Source organism: Opisthorchis viverrini (genome assembly GCF_000715545.1).
Source record: "Opisthorchis viverrini unplaced genomic scaffold opera_v5_93, whole genome shotgun sequence".
Lineage (NCBI taxonomy): Eukaryota > Metazoa > Platyhelminthes > Trematoda > Opisthorchiida > Opisthorchiidae > Opisthorchis > Opisthorchis viverrini.
Window position 1 is genome coordinate 1,237,814 of NW_008751750.1, and position 21,200 is coordinate 1,259,013.

The 21,200-nt window shown below is 43.2% G+C and overlaps 1 protein-coding gene across 1 annotated transcript in view; it reads left to right on the forward strand.

The window, feature by feature from the left end:
• The window catches only part of T265_05175 (hypothetical protein), a gene marked incomplete at both ends in the record, with an annotated part of 42,341 nt that extends 34,730 nt beyond the window's left edge, over window positions 1-7,611 (forward strand). Inside the window, 4 exons of the mRNA XM_009170107.1 lie at window positions 306-413; window positions 2,418-2,477; window positions 5,279-5,443; window positions 7,269-7,611. Coding sequence (XP_009168371.1) covers window positions 306-413; window positions 2,418-2,477; window positions 5,279-5,443; window positions 7,269-7,361 — 426 coding nt within the window. The remainder of the gene's footprint in view (window positions 1-305; window positions 414-2,417; window positions 2,478-5,278; window positions 5,444-7,268) is intronic.
• Between the last annotated feature and the right edge of the window lie 13,589 nt (window positions 7,612-21,200).

The following is a 21,200-nucleotide window of genomic DNA, read 5'->3' on the forward strand; positions in this document are numbered from 1 at the left end:
ATCACATTATTGCATAACTTTAAACTGCCAACTTCATTTATCATAAAAGTTGGAGACAAAACATTGTCCAATTTGTGAACGGGTTATTTTGAATTAGTGTTACATAACTACATTGTTTTTATTTCATTTTGGCGAGTTTTCTTTGCCAAAATACTCCGTTCAGTTTGCCCCAATGATCTTTATGGTGCTAAACGTGAACATGGCTTTATCATCGTTTTCCTTTGGTACCTTTCTCTTTCCAAATCTACTTTGTTCGAAAAGACTGTCCTTGGAATCTGTTCACTCCCCAATTTTTGTTCAAACAGGGTGATGAAGTTTTGAGATCACTGGACGGAGCTAGGAATTGGTTATGTTCAACAGAAGGACAATACGGTTACTGGGTTGAACGATACATCAGAAGTTCTTACCTAAAGGCAAGTTAAAACTGCAGTAGCCGCATAATTCAACGTGGATTTTACCCTGAAATGCAGGCAGTGAGGATACAGCGCTATAAAATGGCGTCCTGAGTAACGCACATTTAATTATCGTCATATGAAACAACCTCTTTTGATGCCTATTCTTCAGCAGTATTTTTTTTCGGAATTTCGAATATATGTGGCTTCATATATGATGAGGTCGTTTTGTTCACTTATTCAAATTCGAGTCTGGTTTTTTGTTGCGTTATTGTTTATGACGGACATCTTGGCACAGAAGAAATTAGTAGTTGCAGAGAGCAGGTTATGGTAATACCTTACTCCTTGAATTATCAGTTGAGCCGCTTATTCTCATATTAGTTCTACTGGTTACATTCAGTACCTTCAGCACTACCTCGCCTTATAAGAAAAACCTTTGGATAATCCTGGAATTGCATTGAGTTGATCACGGCACTAATGGTGAAATGACAATTCGTCTCATCTTATCTTTCCCAGGTTACTGTCTAAGTTATTTTACTCCTTCATTCTGTCTACCAGCAGGGTCTAGCAGGCCACTACCGCAGTGGTTCTGACATACTGTTTTGTCGTGGCAGCCAAATTCCTTAAGTATCATGTCAATTCTTTCCATATTCATAAAACCAAAAGGTCCACGAGAGTAGGCGGACAAAGTTGTGATGGATGTTATATTCGTTTCAACAAAGCCATTTTGGTTCCCGAAGTTTTCAAAATCATTATGATCTGCAGTTTAGGGGTTTTGGGGCAAAGGTGGTCTGTAGCTGGGTGGTTGAGCAGTTGGCTGAAGTGTTCGCCTTGTGGCATAATCTTCGTTATTGTCTCCAAAGATCTCACTTCTTGAGTATTTTAGTAATGGCTATTGTTTTTTGATATTGTCCCAATGCATCGTATATCACACGAGTATTCTTCCTCAAGTTGCACGTGTTAGCAGTATTTGACCTGTACCCGATCTGCATATGACCTGTACTTTCGGCAAGTACTCCTCACCCTTACGTGCATATTCCACGTTTTCCCACGTCGCCCAGTGGCAGTTATCACAAGCTAAATCACCTCGCTTCAAGCCATAAAGGATTGCTCTCTTGTGCTCTAGCAAGGCAGAATTTTTGGCAAGTGCAGCGAAGTGAAACGTGTTTTCGTCTTATACTTTGTTGTGAGGGACGAACCCGAAACCAGATCCCAGCCCACTGTACAAACAAACATTCCATCAGAGGAGTAACACTTTGCTTGGCTTTGATGTAGGTTCGACTACTCTGCAAGTAAACTCCCCGACCCAGCGAAGAAACAACGGCCTGCTACTTCAGCAAACAATCGTCCCTAAGGGACGATTGTGGCCACTTGTTTAAGAGTGGTTAGATGAGGGTGCTTGCTGACCAACAAAGATGAAGCTGAAGGATATGACAAGGTGATCCACCAGGTCGGAATAGGCCCTCACCCAAACTTCAAAATATACCGACCTTTTAGAACATGTGAAATGAACGGTAGACGAACGATCAGTCATAATGTCCACCCTAACTAGCTACCGGTCTAACGGCGGTACTACTGATGCGGGAGGCACGCAAGTAGTATGATTTCTCCTTGTAACTTCGCTTTGCGTCTCTTGAAAAAGGAGATCTATTGCGGAATTTGCGAAGTCGCTCTGTAGCATTTGCTTAGAATTGAGCAACATTCAGTGAATATCCAGGAATGTTCAGGAATACGCGTTCAAGAGAAGATGGATGTTCAGTTTTTGTGATCAAGATGCAAATGAGAGTTTTGCTTCCCTGTCCAATAGTCTGTAACTGGTCAGTTGGCATTTTCTAATAAATAACTCCGTAGAGAAGGCCATCTTTCTCCCGCCGGTTGTTAATGGACCCTTACAGTATTTTTGGCATTTTGACCGTGCATAGTTAATCCCTCTTTTATGAAATGTAACCAACACTGGTTCACTCAGCGTTAGCTGAATTTCTCGAAACGAATTTTATCTCTCCTCTATTTCTCCAACTAATCTAGCGGGCAAACTCGACCTTGTGGAGTTTTGTTGAAAATCTACAACCGCATTATACTAGTGAGGTGAGCTAATCATTTTGCTAAGACAACCGGCGACCGTATTTTCATCGTAATTGACTGTTGCTTATTTCCAGCATTCCTTACGTGCTTCATTTTTCGTCTGTTTCATGGCTTAACCACTTTGTGCAGTCGATAAATCTGAAACAAGCATGACTAGACAGCTGAAATAGTTAATTTGGCTACTACACAGTTTTTTTAGGGTATAAAAACAGGTGCAACGTGAAAGTCGCTACAGAACGGTGTAAACATGGCACTTGGAATAGATGTGCATTAAAAATTCTTACAATAATATTTTAGGTAGTGGGATACTAAGATTTGAGTGCATTAAAGCTTAGTTTGGACCGATATAATCCGTACATTTGGCAACTGCTCATCTTTGCGTACAGCTAGCTACCAGGGGAATCGATTTTACTTTGGAATTGTTTTGCTAAACTGGCCTTATGCAATCGATAGTGAGTGGTGATTTCATTGCCCAAAGCAGGCAAGCAAGAATCTATCGAAAGCTCCAGTAGTGGACAAGAAAGAGAGAAAATGCGAAAACAATGGTGGAATCTTTTTGGTCATGTTCATATCCCAAAATTATGTTCAACACATTTAATACGGATTCAACGTTAGTTGACTGAAATGAAAAGCTATCTATTCAGCAAATATTTTCAGTTGTTTACTGCTTGTTTTGAAAGCATAAGGTCAATCTGCAACCACGAGTTTTGAAATTTTTATGTGTACTCTTTTCTGGGTTCTGGAATTCGCGGAGTCAAAATCCATTACAAACGGGTTATGTTGAAACAAAAAGGGGGGAAAAGAAAGCGCCGAGTTGGATGAACAGAAGCTACCGGGCGAAAGAGTGGTGACAGCTTGCGCACTTCGTCGATAGTCTCTTGCTTGGGAGGATGGGCAACTTGGTAGTACCCTAGATATTAATGAAGCTGCAGAAATACTGGCTGTACAGTGGTATAGGAAACAAAATCACTCGGATCTAGGGTCATGGTCTATCCCGAGTTGATTGTCCCTTCAACTTCCTTACTAGATGCGGTGCAGTCAACATTACCGTAGACTAGGAATGGACATTGTTCACTTTGGCTGTGAAGTTTTGCCCCAAAAAGAATAACTATTCAGGCTATTCGGGCACTCTGTCACCATGCGGTTTACCGCACTTTTTACACTCCTCTTTTACTGCTCTATCTCTGTACACTTGTTGGTGACTCCAGCGGGTTCAGTTGCACCGATCTCACATTCCTTGTTTAAGTGAAGTAAACTTGCTCGTATGGCTTGAAGATCAGTTGGAGTGTTTGTGTGAACAGCCACGTGGTTGGAGGCCAGGTGGCTCAGTAGTTAGAGCACGAATTTAATGACCGGGTTCATGGTTCGAACCCGACCTTTGCATCTCGACTTCCCCTATCTAGGCTTGGGCAACCTGGCAGTATTTCATCCCTCGTGCTTTTTTCAGGTGGCGTGGCAACTAGACATTGAAAGGGTGTTACAGCTGTACCATTTTTTCTTGTGTGCTAGCATGTACTACTGGTGTATAGTTGTCAATGACGATGATGACTTGGGTGCAAAAAACAAGCGAGCTGTTCACGACAGCAGATATGATTTGTTAAATTGAATTCCACCTCTTACGATCATGATTCCTCCATATGTTGTGAATATTTAAACCATCTAAATATCTAAGCAATTTTGCTCTGTTTCGTCATGTGAAAACCATTTAAATGAGTGCCGATAGGCATTCTCTGCCTCTCAAACACACCCACTGGAAAGAAAGACACAAACATCGGACAATAAAGTTGAGAATATGCATTTGAATAAAATATTTCGAACTTGGCGTGGCAAGAAAAACTAACATGAGATGTGGCGGCTGAGCAATTAAGTAACATCGCTTCCAAACAATGAAATTAACATACTTAGTTGTTTTTTTTTGAGAGGCTCACCTGGAACCCAGCTGAATCTCTCGGTTTTGATGTTTCAAGGCAACTGAATGTGCTGCATCAGGCCACCTCATGTTTCGGTCGCTACGATATTCGAGATATCATGATACATATATATTTTTGTAATGCACTACTCATAAGGTTGCTGAAAACTCCTGGGCTGAAGAGGAGTAAACAAAGAAGTGAGGCATAAACTGGCACTCGGTAACAAATCCGAACCGTTGGAGCAACATATTAAATTTTCCAGACTAGGGTGGTTGGAGCACTTATTACCTATGCCCAACCGTTGTCCATTCACCAAAGCGCTGCTTTCCGTTTCCAACCATTGTTGACGAAAGGTTGACGAGGACAGGCCATGCTATGAAAAAGTGAAATGAAAGGGGCTACTGTCAAACCGAGATTTGTGAGGTTTAGATGCCTGCTCAGTTGGGTCTCACGTGATCGCAGTTGCAGATGGTCGGAACTCCTTCAGGACATGAGATACAACTGATCCCAGTGGAGTGTATACTTTCATTTGCTCGTTAGACTGTCTAGGCAGAGTTCGCCTGGGCTTGTGACGGGCGAGGTTCACAATGTACGTTGGGTCAATCTCGTTTTAGATGCCTTGTTTCGGCAGGATACTCAGACGTGTTTACTTTAATGTCTTCCTTAATGACATATGATTTCCTCAATATTCTTTCCGCTTTTTACAAAGTCTTCCGTCTTCCACGGTTGTATGGCGGTTAAGCACCAGATGGGATAACTGGTAGATTCTTGCCAATAATCATGATGACTGCACTAAGTTTCCAAAGATCTTTGTCTGATTCCAAAAGTATTTCTTGAAGAATTGTACGTGTAATAATCTTGAGTGTATCTCACATCAATCATTTATTGCTCTAGGTATCTAGTCAGCGTATCAGCGGACTGAGCATTTCGTTATCAACCAAAGTGGATGAGTACGCCCATCAATATCTCCGTCTGCTGCACCAATGGTGCCATGTCAGAATTGAATTGAATAGAACACTTCAGGAGTATTTCACTTCATTAAGAATGTCAACAGAGGAAGTGAGTTTCTTATGTTTAGCTCAGTCGAATCCCGTATTATTTTGTCCCTGTCCGACTGAACTTTGTTTTACTGAGGTGAACGTTAAGCCGCATAAAGCAAACAGTCTGGTGGCCCAGTTTACTGGGGACTAGAAACGCTTGAGTTGCATCTGCAATCACGTTATTGTTTTGTAGAACCCGAAATCCAATCGTTCCCCTAAGGCAACAAAATCTGTGCTATTGAAAGGTTGATTTAGCAAAATGAGTCACATCCATCTAGTCACCCAATTTGGTGCGTTATATGCGAAACCACCGGATTTCCGTCGACTATGTCTTACCAGTGATGTCCAAACGGTGTTTACTATTGCTATCGCTCTGGTTCTAGGAAATAGGTAAGTCTGAAAAGTTCTGTTTATCCGTTTCGAAAGAGACCACAGCAAAAGGAGTTCACTACTGGGATACGCTCCATTGGGTCAGTTAAAAGTGGTGGAGGAGCGTTCTTCATATAGTGCACCTTCCTTTTGCATCTTTTTACCTCCAGATTTTCTGACATGCGTCAAACTTGAAAAAGTGAATTTCGACAATTTCGATTTTCAGCGAGACTTTAGGGGTCCGCTCGAGTAATGGGGTTGTTCTAGTGGTGGTTGATCTGTTCGCCGAGGTTGGCGATTGACTTGCAAACGTTTCTTCCCTAGTCGAGGAGATATCGTCAGTGCGCAGCTGAATGGGCACTTCTTCCGTACCTAGCTGCGTTTATGTAGTTTTTTGTAGAGTATCCAATATTCTGTCATATGATTGGTGATCGACGATGTCTCCTCGACTGGGGACGAAACGTTTGCAAGCCAATCGCCAACCTCGACGAACAGATCAACTGCCATCCGATCAACCACCAGTAAACACACCCGAGCTACCTATATTTCGACAAACTGACAACAAATTTGGGGGTTGTTCTAGCTTATAGTGCTTTTGTGTTACCAGAGAAGAAAGTTAGTTGTATATACTCGAGACACACCATAGGTGCCCTCATCTTTCTCCTCTATTTAGAAGGATAATCGAGCAGTATGTTGACAACTTCTCAACACATCCGATCGATGCCTTCATTTGCTATCTATGGTTTCTGTCAAAGTCCCTTTCCATTGGTAAATGCCATTGGTTAAAACTGATTGCTATTTGTCAGAACTCCCCACACCACTGAAAAGACCATTATCGCTGATTCTAATGTAAGGAAAAACTAATTGGTTCCCTACTTTTACCCCAACGTGAGCAGCTGTGGAGGTTGTTTCTGAAACACTGCTTATCACCTAGCGATTTCTTCTTAGAGAAGTTCTGTGTAGCTGGTGGGCTTGGCCTGGTTTGATCACACATAAAAGTGGTCGGCTTGATCTAATTGGTTGATAGTGTATAACTCCATCCGACCGCTACTGCCCCCTTCAGTCAGACTGTTTGGTACAGAGTTCAGCTACCCTCTACTGATTAATCAAAGGAGACCGCTTCTCAAAAATTGTAAGCGGATAGTTGCCACTGGAGTAGCCTGTCACCGCCAGTACGTAGTCGAATTTCGAGGCTAAGTTGTGAACATGCACACGGTGCATAAACTATCCATGACCCACTGAAGACCCAAAAATTCATTTATCACTGATAGGTGTTTTCGGGGGATCTACCCAAAGAGTATCTCAACGCCGATGTACAAATGCCTAAAAAAATTTTATCACATCTTCAGACTTGACCGGTGCAACCATTGACAATGGACCAGTAGTCTCACTGCAACAGTAATCAGTTCCGCAACCATACACTGAAAACTTTCGTGTTTGTCTTCACTTGTATGTTTTATACTCCGCCTTTTCAGATATTAAATGCTCTCACTCAGGAACCAAAGAACCCGATAAAGGGTGGTCGAGCTCAGGAACTTTCTCGTTCAAGTTACACAACCGATTTTTGACTGTCGTCAATGGTTACTTATAAAACATCACACACACACACACACACACACACTTCCAACAGTCTTTGGTCACCTCTGCCAAACTGGACTAACGATTTTAAACCTGGGTGTTTTTCCTCTGAGAAGGATATTTTTGAATCCAAAGGAGGCATTTTGCCAGTCTAAATTCCCACCGGTTTGTAACAAATATACTGAATTTATCCTATTTGAATTTCCACATTTTTTGACGAATATAATCCTAGCTTAGCCTACATCTCTTAATATGCTTTCACATACAACTTTGCCGATAGATAAAACACACTATTTACATGCCAAGAAATAACATTCACTAGAGATCCATTTGAGTCTCCCGTTAGAACCAACCTTATCCTGTTAACAAGTGTGATTGGGCCTTCCTATAATGACAGGCCCTTCGAACATAACAGTTAGTTTGTATTGAGCTGCATGTGGACCCCCTCCTCATCGCCCTATAACCCACTGGATGAAACCTGGGTGGACAAAGGTAGTCGAAAATGTTCATATCCCTCGGGAGCAATCCACAAGCTGTATTTTGCTAGTTTGATAACAGACCCAGTGCGAAGTAGATCATGGTACAAGAAACACAAGAGTGTGAATGGGTATTTTAGTGTATTTGGATAAACAGACCCATGCGAAGCAGATCATGGTACAAGAAACACAGGAGTGTGAATGGGTATTTTAGTGTATTTGGATACTCGGAGGTTTTCGTTTTTCACTTTGTATTGGTCTCGTCACAACAAAACCAGTTGCGTTCACAGGTGGCTCGATTTTGAGAGTCAAATTTCCAACCTCCTTAGCCGCAAACAGTGCTCATCCCTTGGATCTTACTCATGAGGGCAGATTGGGCCGACAGCGGCTGGTTTGGCAGTGAACTCTTCATTCCCTTACATAACATCACTACATGCCAGTCCACGTTTTTCTGCTAGCGAGCCCCAGCTCAAGCAAACAAGGCTAGTGATCGAAGCACGAGTCTGAGTCGCCTAAGTTGATCTAGCAAGCTTGTCAAGTTGACGATGTTCCAAGCATCTGATTGTCAAAAGACGGTTAGTTCACAGATTCCAGGCATCTAACAAAACAGCTTGAACCGCTAGTACTGTAGTTTGTGCTTTAGCGTCCGGGAACTCGGTCGTCTTCCCATCCGGTCGATTGCAATGGAATAGTGTGCAAAAAATAATCTGATACATCTAGCGCATGGCACATACATCTTATATGGTAAGACTAGCCGAAAATCGATGCAACTTTGTCCCACTGTATCTGACAACGAATCAAGTGTATCTCTCAGTCTCGGTCACCGCTTCAGAATGGTTTGCGTCAAACGCTATTAGGTTGAGAAAGGCATTGTTGTGCTTCTCCGGGTGATTCGGATAAAGAAACGAGAAGTTTCGTATGGACTGTAGTGAGAAAACTAGGATTATCCGAGATCTTCATGCACAAACGTCTCGTAGACTTCGAGTTCATGCAATGTAAGATAACTAATGAATTTGGTTTACGAAACCGCATGAAAATTTCAAAAATTAATGTGGAAAAACAACGCTAGACGTGTTTAAAAACACCGCATAATTTAAAACATGTCTTCATCTGTGTGACAAAATCCATTCCTGACGCCTCTCAGCACCATATCGGTGATTTTTGGATTACCCGATGATGCCGGGCGCTGACTAGTAACATTTTTTCTCCACAAGGATTCGAATAGAAAAACTGATGGAACGAGATCCGATTGTCGTGGAAGGCATTTTCGTGAACCGAATAACTGCCACCAGAATAGCATAACCGGTGAAAAGGATAGCCCGTTCAGCTGTCGATTCCAGGGTCCATATCCTGACTGGGATTTCTTTGCCTGAGGTTAGACTGAAGAATGCAGAATAGGCATGAACGTACGTGTGAAAACACGGTGGTGGTTGAAGGCACAATAGTCCTGAAGTCCACTTCATTACCAGAAGGAAGTCTTTGGAACGCACAGCTTCCAGCATCGCACTGTGGGCGCCCTTGGAGCATCCAAACACTAGAACCTTAATAGGTGACAGACACCCTCAATGTGTGCACTGAAAAGTGACGTTGTGCCCGCATTCATACAGGTCCATAAGCGGGTCTGCTAACTGTGACAAGGTCAACTGGGACCTGATACAATGAATTTCATCTGGATCGCGTGAAGGTTCGTGTAGGTTGGGAAGCCTGAAGAAGGACCGGAAGCTTCGTACACAGCGTTCGTTAGATGACTGGCGATATTGCGGAGCATAACTGATGTTATAAAAGCTGTAGCTGGAACAAGTGAGAGTGAAGACCGAAGAGACTATTGGGACAATGTCGAACATTCATGATGAGCCAGTATTGTGAAGTTCTGGTTGACCGAGTGCAGATAACGATGTGTGGATGATGCGACCAGTGTCATTCAGGCTGCTTACTGATACAGTCCATTGTCGATGAGGTTAGGCCATATTTTCGGGATTTCATGATTAGCTTTCGATGCACTGGGAGTGTAGACAGCGTAGCTTACGCATTATCACGAACAGTTTCTCATAAAGCATATTAGAAATGCAAGAGAAATATACAGATTTCGAAAGTTCACTGCCAACAATTGCAGAGGGACGATTTAGAAGGTTGACAGATTGACCTTCAGAGATATATTTTTTACAGAGTTAATCGACGAGAATTGTTAAGAACTGGATAGCAAGTTCTGCACATCTGGGATTTAGCTAGGTTAAATCATGTCGTTGCGCGTTTTCTCACGTAAAACATGAGACTACGTTAAATATTTTGGTGGATACTTGTGCCTTTAAACTATCGAATTTTTCTCTTCTCGGATAAGGTGACCAAGAAATACCCTTGTTATGGTCCATAGCTGTTCCTGCTGGCCGTATCATACGAGTATCTTCTCTACCATGAAGTAATCTCATAGCTGGAAGAAATGAGCCCATTCGAGTTCCATAAGCAACGACCAAAACTAACGCAAATATCGGAATGAACAGAGCCGGAAGTCGTTAGATTATTAGGAAAAGGCCGTGTGCCTAGCCATTCACCTGGATGCAATCAAATCATACAGACAATTTTCCGCAGACATACTTTATGAATTGTATCTAAAAGTTGAGGAAATCACGAGGTTCATGAGCAACTTTGGGAACAACGTGAGAGGATTTTCCAAGAGCCTGGAGAAAAGAATGGAATACTGAAGACATGCGCTTTCGTGTTATAGGAACGCTGGAAGACTTTCCCGAAATGAGTATAACCGAGTGTGGGTAAGCATGAACCTGAACCTTGCGTTCAAGTGAATTTATTGTACAAATGCCGCTTCATGCTTCGAATGAAACGGCAGCCAAGATATTAAAGTACATTCCTTGATATGATATTACTTGTATGGTTCAAGAGCTTCACCGGCCCATAAGTACTGTCAAAGTTATAGACATCCTGATAAATAAGTGATTATTTGAGGGGGAGAACTTGAAGGCGTTTTCACTGAAGTTATGTGTCACTGGATTCAATTCGGATTATTCACTGGTGTGGCGTCACCTTGACAAGAACTAAACAAAAACAGAAAGGATGAAAGAACAACCTACGAAGTGAGACGTCGGAAACTGGGAGGTTTTACAGTTCTAACATCGCATGTGCTTTTGGCCGAGACATTACCGGGGCCAACTCTGCTGGGGTCGGTGAACGAGGCTGTAATGGGAACAGATGTGTAAAAGTGCACTGGAGATGATCCATCTCAAGGAATCAGCACGAAAAAATTGGGTTAACGAAATTGAAAATCTGGTCCATGGCTAAGCAGAAGGATGAGATTTTCATCACGGAATAATTTTGAGCCAAAAGAACTGTTCGCCTGAGCCAAAGAACAGTTGGTGAGTAGAAGTAGAAATGTGAAATTCCTGGGAAGCGTGACCGATTACATAGAGTCAAATTTCTTCGCTATCCTACCTCATGTAGACTCCAATTCACATGGAAAATAGGCAGGGGAAGCTGTACTTGAGGCAGATAAGGCATCATTATTCATACGGTGTTGAACACTGATGTCATGCTGTCGATGATTATGATGATTGATAGGGTTAACATGAGTGTGACAAACAGCAAATGTGGCAGTAGAAACTGTGTGTCTGGTCGTAAAACAATGCAGTCCAGTTATGGGATAAATATCGACATATCACCATTGACAACAGACTATCCTAAATCTTAGTGCTGTAGAGGACAGGACAGTCACTGTAGTGGGCTGCCTTGAAGCTATAGGTCAGTAAACTGATAAAATTACGGAATGCAACAGCATCTAAGAAGCAGAGGACAGAATAGACTCGTGAGAACCATTACGACTAGAGAGCAGCAACCGGAACTTTACGAATCAAGTTAAACATACTGAAGACAGGTTACAGACAAAACATTGTCATCAGGCGCGCCCCGTACAGAAGAATTTCACAGCTCAAGATGGGAGCTGTACCGCATACATCCACACTTTGATATGTGTCTGAAATGCACTCAGTTACGAAGAGACACGCGTGAACGTGATTTCGTACACACGAACGAGTGACTCTGGAAACGTGCCTAATGGTTTGCTGACTGGTTGTCAGATGAGGAGGGGACTGAATGTTCGTCCTAACCCCCTGCGGTCACTTCCAGCCTAGACAAGGTTTCCAGTCACACAGATATCCATTTGGGACAGAGGCAGACAAAACATGGAGCTACGTAGAAGTACCTGTGATAAAAATAGAGTCTGAGGGTTGGTTTATGCAAGAAAGCAATCTTCAGATTGCTGGTTTTCCGTAAACCTACTCTTGAGGTCACCAGAGTTGACCGACTGGATATGATTGGTGAGCCTTGTCTGAAGTCTGTTACCAGTTACGGCGACACGTGCTGCTTCGAACACTTATATAAGCAATTTCTCCGCATAACATCATAGATGTTTCCAAAAGATAAGAGGTCCGAGCGTAAAATGATATGTTGTATAACCCACCCTATTCAAGTAGTATCGACGACCATCGACCAGTAGTCAGCTTGTTAGACCAAGAGTCCTACGTAAAATGCAAGTCGTCAGTCGCACGAACCAACAAGCAGGGGCGCGGTTATGAATTCAACAAACTGAAAATGCACACTAAGATATCACGTGGCCGACCCCTCTACGCCGGTCTGATGAATGCCATATGGATAGTTATGTTCATGTGGATTCGTTAAATTCCTCTAAATTTGGAAGTCCTTCGAAAGCCTGGGTGTAATTAGCATGTTTAATGCAGCGTTACACTAGGGGACAACCGTTGTTCAGATGTCTGGGCCAACCCATGAGTAGTAGTATGAGACGATCGCTCAAAATATGCAGAATGTTTACTGCCAGTTCAAATCATGAAGTGAATTTTCAGCTTCCGATATCTGCGTCTACCTGATGGGCCTCAAATACGGTGAAACTGGTGGTGAGGTGTTTGTGGATTTTGAGCAGTCGCCCCACACCGCCTAATTTAAAAACAGAAGAAAACTTATTAAACAGTTTTTAATGAAACTATGGGGTAGGGTGCGTGCTGCGCACTGTGATTCTAACCACAATGGACCCTATAGAGTCTCAAGTCCCACCAATTCCGTCATACACATGAGCTTGAAAGTAACCTATGGCTGATCACCCCTTACTGTTTCATAAAATGAGTCTCTATAAGCGTCCTGTCCAGGATTCCGATCCTGTGCAATTTAGAATGCGCTATTACACAAAGGAAAACGCCACCTTACCAGCGTGTAATAGAATTTTCCTACAGCCAACAGGTTTCTCAACGCTAGGGATATGAGGGCTTAAAGATATCACGAATGCTTGTATTTCAACGTATTACCAGAATATAGCGTGGTTTGAAACGGTGATTGAAACTGTGCATACCAGATATACGCAGCCTGCGGTCTGAGTTTCGTATTCGCGTTTTCGCGCCTGTCGTTTACATAAAGACTAGCCACATCGCAAGCCGCATTGCAGAACCGTGTCAAATCACATCATGCAGAACTCCTACCTACTGTGCACATTTTAAGTAGTATGAGTATGCAATAAAAGCAAACGAACATTCAGGGCAGTGCGTGGGACGGAGGCCCGCAGTTGTGTTAGAATGCTTTTAGTGAATTCACCCAGGAAAGAATATGCATTCAAGGGAGTATCAGTAGTGGAGAATTATGGGATTCCAGGGAAAATCATCCTCACGAAAACAGAATACATTGCAACCGCTAGGATATTCTGCCGTAATTAGAATATTTGCAGCTCTTTTGACCGTTGAACAGGTCTGGGAAAATCCAGCGATTGCTTTGAGATTATCCTCGGACAAATAGCTTCGGTTGAGGCGGTTTGTTTTAATTTTTACCACTATATTTTTACAGACCAACCAAGCGGTTTGGAGTAACCAGTTCTAGCACTAACCAACTAAGCTGTTCATTGGGTACGAGAAGAATTTCCTTCAAAATGATTGTGGTTTGCTTCATACAAACTCATTGTGGACCATATAATATTGCAGAGTAAATGAACCGCGTACTTTGGTGTCCGTTTTAAGGTCTTGTTACTCACCAAAGGCGCTATCTGTACGAAATACGAGGGCTGACGAACATGTGCTATCAATAAATTATCCTGAGGTGATAAGGTGAATGTTAGGGCATTGGAAAGTATCAGGTGAAATAGGGCCAGATAAACATGAAACAACGCCAGTGGTCAGTCTATAAGGGTGGTATTAGAATGGCCTCTTGATGCAGACGAAGTGAAAGTAATAAGCGTAGGCGTTTATGGGTCTGGGGCCTAGTACGTGGGAGTTGCAGATAGGCCCCGACCACACGCGCCTAAGTGGACCGACGGAGCTCTTTGACCTTACAGGATGGAGTTTCACAATCTTGTGACAGAAAGTTCTGTCACAGAACTACTGTGAGATTTCCTATTTGGAGTGGTATAACCTTGAACAACGCGATGTGGTTCGATTGGTTATTTGTTTGCGTCAATCAAGTGTTGGCTGATTGCACTGGTTATCGATTTTCTATTACCGCTAGTAAGCTTGGATGGTATGTGTCCTACAGCCAACACACTCTGCAGCACAGCTGCATAGGAGCGAATATAGTAGCACGTTCTATGAGTGAACGACAATTACATAACTAGCATTCGTAGAGTACTGGATCCATTAGGAAACGTTGAGGCACGGGACGTCATGCTTCTTAACTTATCCCTGTATATCACTCTTGTGGGGAAAGATTAGTCTTGTGAAACAGACATCCGACTAATGTATTTAACGAAGTGCATCAGTTGCTTAACATGGAAATACAAACCTGCCGCTTAAGTAATTTCCGGTCAGTTTTCTTTGCAGAGGCACAGTGGTACTGCATCTCCAGCACTGTCTAACTTTGTAAACTGCCTTTCTGCAGCTTATCTGTGCAGGATGGTTTGTGCATTTGCCTGCGAACCCACTGAGTCTGATTGATTTTACCTGGCTGCTTTAGAATTGACCAGTATTGTTCAGTTCCCCGTAAGAATGGAGGCCAAACCGGATTGCGTTTGTAGGCAGTAGAGAAAGAAAGATCTTCACAAACTGGCTCTCTTGTCCCTGATAATCATTGTATTTTGAGGCCGCCTCCGGAAGCATAATCAAAGGACCAATGTACGGAAAAGGAAGGAGAAGAAGCTGAAAAGAAGCTATTGTTCACGGAATAACTCCATGCTTTTAAAAACTGTAGTTGCTGGGGCTACATTTTCCAAAGAAAAAACCTCACTCTCCAGAATATTACCATTGCCTGACTGACTGTCTCAAATTTTGCATCGAAATATTTTGCCCCATTGAAACTATTCACATCGCCTCCGACAAGTTCCCGTATCCAATATTTAACCAGATACAGAACAGTAGCACGCGTACGAAATAGAAAATTGTGCTGACATCAAAGAGACTGCGTCTCTTTCACACTGGAATTAAGCACCTCAATGAGAGCTGTGTCGGTACAGTTCTAGGCAATGTATGGTATTTAACCAGATAAAGAACAGTAGCACGCGTACAAAATAGGAAGTTGTGCTGACATCAGAGAGACTACGCCTCACTCACATTGGAATTAAGCACCTCAATGCGATCTGTGTCGGTACAGTTCTAGGCAATGTATGCTAAAGTAGTGGGTGTGTTGTGGAGGACCAAAGATGCGTTCGTTTAGGTCTAACTTCGTTAAACTCAACCGGGAATTGATGGGCTTTCCAGGCAGACTTCCTGCATCCACTATCACGGACGGTATAGCACTGGAAGATGTTATAGGGATATAGGCATATGAAGCCAAGCAAATATTATGGCCCTGATAATCTATTTCTATTGTAGTGATATCCTCATCAAACTAACATTTGTTTTCTGACTTATGCACTCATTTGCGTACCAATTTGATTCTAACGGGAGACTCAACTGGAACCTAGCTGAATCTCTCGTTTATGATATTCCTAAGCGACAGGATGTGCCGTACCAGCCTACCTCATTTTTAGTTGGTACGGTATTTGAGATATCGCGGTACATCGTACAGAAGTAAGACACTACTCATAAGATTGTTGAAAACTTTTCGATAGCCTTTTTGCGGCTCATTAGGTAGGCGCAGCCCCCAAGTTTCCATCAACCTTATGTTGTTCTTGAAACAACTACGATATACACAAGCATTCACATACTTATTCGGTTTGACGGAAAACACCTCTCGTTTATGATAGTATCCGATTCCCTGCAGGGTGTTCTTTGCCCTCGACGGGTATGTCCGTCCCTTATTTTCCCATCTGGTCCATACCAGTTATATTGACCGTGTGCAGCTGTCGCAACCTGGAATAAATCTGAAGCCACAAACTTTGCGGAAAGTTGCCAGGTAGTCAGGTGAGCATCATGTTCCGTAACCCTGTCCTCTATGAGCAGAATCGATTAGTAAAGGGTTCCAATCTATCCCGTATCTCAGCAAATTAATAGAATTGAATGACTAAAAACATCCAGTCGACTGTCATTGATCTACACTTGCTCCTAACAAACAAACGGTGGCAACTGCTGAAATTGGTGAGAACCTGAAACTTTTCAGTAAGCTGACCTGTATTCTAACCAAGTAAGTACGTTGAAATTCACTATGCTGCGATGATCTGACGATTGGCAGGTGTCGTGTGTCACACCGGTTTCCAGTGTGTCAAGATCTGATTCAGTTCCGGGACAATTAGTGCTATAGAAAAACTGTCCTGGAGAGAGATGCTTAGTAAAATCTTTATAACTTATACTATATTTAGAGCTTATTACCCATACCGACAACAACTTCCGGTTTAAACTGTTAATAGCGCATCTGGTAAAGAAAAAGAACAAATGATGAATCACATCAGGTCACTTCGTTAAATCAACCTCAGGCGTGATTAGGACATGCATCTTATGTGTATGGAGCGTAGCACCCATTTGCATTTTCGGCCAATATAGACCATAACCATAAGTTAGACAGCTAGCTTACGGCGACCATAGAAAATTTTTACATTTCTGTATGCTACTCACATTCGTAATGGTTCTCCTACTTTAGTCTCAGTGGATGCCTTTTTTGACAGACACTGTCTCGATATACAGTGGTCCACGTCAAATGCAGACATATGAGGCCTCGTCGGAAATAAGCTGGCTTGGATAAAATGTGGACCACTAACCCACCGCTACGCACCACTACGCTCTCCAATAACGTACTGATGATGTCACCTCAATTGGTGATGAAACGTTTGTAATCAGATCGCCCAGCTCAGCTAACAAGCCAACGACCATCTACGCTACCTGAGCTACCAACATTTTTCTCTGTAGAAAACGTGGATTTTCTTGTCAATAGAGCTTATCGCTGACAGCCTTTCTGCCGTCTAGGGTTGCGGCTACCGACACACGGCAACCAGCTACCGAACCGTCCCACAGAGCTGGCCATTTCCGCTTTTACTGCCGAAAATCGTAGATGACACGAAGGCCGAGACGCCTGGCATGAGTCTTGGTGGCGAACATCTAGGTTTGAAGATGGCTTTTAAGACAATGAAGTCAATATGCACAGGACCTTGGTTTCATAGGGAATCTAGCCAGTTCACTGTCGTCTTCAAACAAGGTGTGTGCGAAGCACTGAAGATACCAGTGAAGGGCAGAAGGCCTTCGTCGCGGAGTTATTTATTACAAAATGCCAACTGACCAGTTGCAGACTATTGGACAGGGAAGCAAAACTCATGTGCATCTTATTTACAAAAACTAAACATCCATCTTCTCTTGAACGCGTCTTCTTGAACTTTGCTGGATGTCCATTGACTCAAATCATTCATTGCTCAAGTCCAAGCAAATGCTTCAAAGCGACTCCATACATTCCGCAACAGATCTCCCTTTTCAAGAGACGCAAAGCGAATTTACAAGAAAACATACTACTCGCATGCCTCCCCATCAGTAGGATCACCGTAACACCAGTATCGAAAGATGTCAGAACTATGCGGAATGCTGTGGTAGGGGTATCCGAAAGAGTCACTGTAGACTGTATGCCCACCATCCCTTCGTCGTGTGTCATGGATCCCACTGGCCCACCATTCCGAGTCTGGGAAGAACACCGACTCAGAAGGAGGAAAGGTCAGGTTTCACGAACATACTTTGGCACAAGTCGAAAGACAATGTCACACGCGCGTCAGTCATTTCGGTTCGCATTCATGATGTCTTCTGAATGCATCTAGCACTTATGGCGTTGTTTGCGTGAGTAAGGTCGTCCTCCTTCACCTGATTGTGCGGTACATCGACTGAACTCCGTGATTAAATGAGTTGACTTATGTGATTATCTAGTCTTGACAGAGACTGGACCGGTTTGTACATATACTTTTCGGCTGGAGAATTTGATCTTGCATGAATCCTCATCCAACCCAATTAATGAGGTATATCGGGTGGTGCGATCCAAGGATATTTGTAACTCAGGTACGTCATTGCTCAAAATGATGACGTAATCGATTTAGCCTAGATCACTCCCCCAGACATGAGAGCTTTGTCGAACACTTAGATAATCACAAAAAGAATGTCTTGTTGTCTAATTAGTAACGGATTTGAGAGGTACCGACGATAAATGACAGTCTTGTCATACGCCGCGTTCCTGTTTGAACGCTGTTGTCTCTTATATACTTGAATGCCTGCTCTGGTTTGAACAATATGTGTTGATTAGTTTAAAAGGGTGTGAAGTACTCTGCCATGACGGAGCAAGGGGTGTCACTTCGGACCAAATCTAATGCCGCTAGGAATGTAGATGGTCAGTGAACTCTGAACTGGTGTTCTAAGGTGCGATCAAGCGTGAACAATAATCTACACAGTCTTTCAACTGCCGAAATCCCTTTTGATATGGCGTTGTTTTTTACTCTTCTGCTCTCACGAGGCGGCACGGGGGCGATGGCGAATATTTCCGGTTTATCACTAGAACAATTAAACGACGACTCGCACAGTTCGTCTTGTTTCCTTTCTGTGGTATTTGGAGTACTACCGAGATGTCTGCGCGGAAAACCCAAGTTATTCAAATCGAACAAAACGGCGTGTGACCAAGGTACAGAGTGATCGCTCATGCTTGGAATATTTCTACCGCACCCGAGCTACGCATATTTCGCATTGTCAAAGTGCGTGATCCACGTGTGCGATTGCAGGAAGTAACAAGTGGAACAGCATGTTGCTTAATCTTTTTTAACGATACTATAATCCTTTAGCTAACTGTCTTCCACAGCCATATATTAGTTCAGCGATCTCTGGGTTGAGCAGCTGGGCGACCTTAATTCTAATGATACTATCACCTAGGCCTAGGCCGCTCCGGCTGAACCAACAATCACACAACTGAGCTACTGATATGGTTGCTTCGAAAAGGCATTCCGAGACATTTATTCGAAGTGTTCTTGACGTTGGCCAGAATGGCTATACCAACCGGCGTTGAACCCACGACCCAATGTACTGAAACGGTGTCATGTACGCAGGTCACAAAGTCACCCTTCTGAAATGAAAGTTGAGTTTCCATAAAGGAAACTACTCACAAGGTTGCTGAAAACGCTTCGACAGCCCACGACCGGTTTCGCCCTTCTTGGAGCCCATCAGGTAGGCGCAGTCCCCGAGTTATCGTCAATGTTCTACTCGAACCCAAATTGGACTGTTTTCGAGAAATACACTCACTTTCAATTCAATTTGGTTGAGTTGTCAGGCTCATTAGTCAGCACACCGGCATAACCAGCAGGACCAAACATGGCTTTCGTGCATCATAGCTAGACGGTGAATGTCCATGTTAGGGAAAGCAGGGTAGATATTGCCGAAGTTTTCCGGCCTCATTTCTTGGGGGTGGAAAAAGATACTTTGCCCCAAATGATAAAGTTTGCTGGGGTAGGACAAAGAGCATATTGAGGAGGAACGAATTGGGGATCACTCTGCGCTTAAAGATTACATAATAAACAGTGTAACAATCTAATACAATATAATATATGAGGTAACTTAATATATAATGTTATATTATATAGTGTACCATAAGATTTCGAACCCTCGACATCTCAGCTAGTAGTCCGAACACCTAACCGTTCGGTGCCGAGCGGATGATCAGCAGTATGATTAATCGTACTTAGGATATAGCACCATTCAACCTCCAATCACGGAATTCACCCCAAGTGTTAACTGGGTCCTCGAGTGAAGATTGCTCAGACGGAAGATTCAAATATTCCTCATCCGTTCGTGAACTCAAATCAAAAAAGAACGCGCAACACGTGAACTCATCAGCCAATCAACTTTGGAGTCGGCATCTGACGGTCGGTAAAATCCAGCTGAATTCCTGATAAATTATCAAACTTCCAAGATCGGACATTCCTGCCCAGTTGTCACACAGTGTCAGACACACCTGGCTTGGATCGATCGTGGGCAATGGTACTACCTAAATGCTCAGCTAAACCTATTGCTTAGTAGGAGTAAACACATCCACCCACATCACACACACCTACGACTGACCCTACCGAAGACGAAGGAAAATGCAGTGTCTAGCTTATTCCCGAACTTTGCTCCATCATCCACACTTCTTTTTCTAAAAATACCCCGTAACTGTTCAGCTGGCAACTGAACAGCTACTATCACATACAGCTGTAAGCAGTAATCTCGTGCGAGATCCAGAGCAAGGTAAACAACCGCTTTAGTTTGCGTGCCGTAAAGGCTCACGAGAAACGCACCTATAGGGCGGGAGTGAGAGAGAAAACAAATCGTTCAGCAGTAACAACCTTTCGGTGCCTAACTACCATGTCACTATAAGGAAACACGATGGCTGGGATACTGCCAGGATGCCCAAGCCCAGACAGGGCAAGCCGAGAGGCAAAGGTCGGACTCGAACCACGGGCCTTCCCATCAGTAAATTCGCGCTCTAATTACTGATCCATCTCCCCCCCCCCTCCAGATTAAGTGAAGCAATGTGATCAAATAGCGGCAGGCAGCACAGTGGTGAACTTCGCAATTCAGGTGCACTGGTGGAGTATCAACATGGTCATCTCGAATATCAAAGGACTAGAGTTCATATTACCGAAGGGCCGAAGACTTGCACTGCCGACGAGCCGTGGTGGGAGCAGAGCTTAGATTCGGTACCTCTTCACTATGGTGTAGATTAACCAGATTAACTATCAAAGGACGTTCATATTACCGAAGGGCCGAAGACTTGCACTGCCGACGAGCCGTGGTGGGAGCAGAGCTTAGATTCGGTACCTCTTCATTCACGTGTAGATTAACCAGATTAACTGAGCCAGGACAGGAAGACTGCTAGAGAGAAAATGCTGCATATAATATATATATATATATATATATATAGTATCTTATACAACACTACGTATAAGACTGATGAGCTCCTTCGGACTGCCCACCGTCGGGTTTTCCACATTGGAGG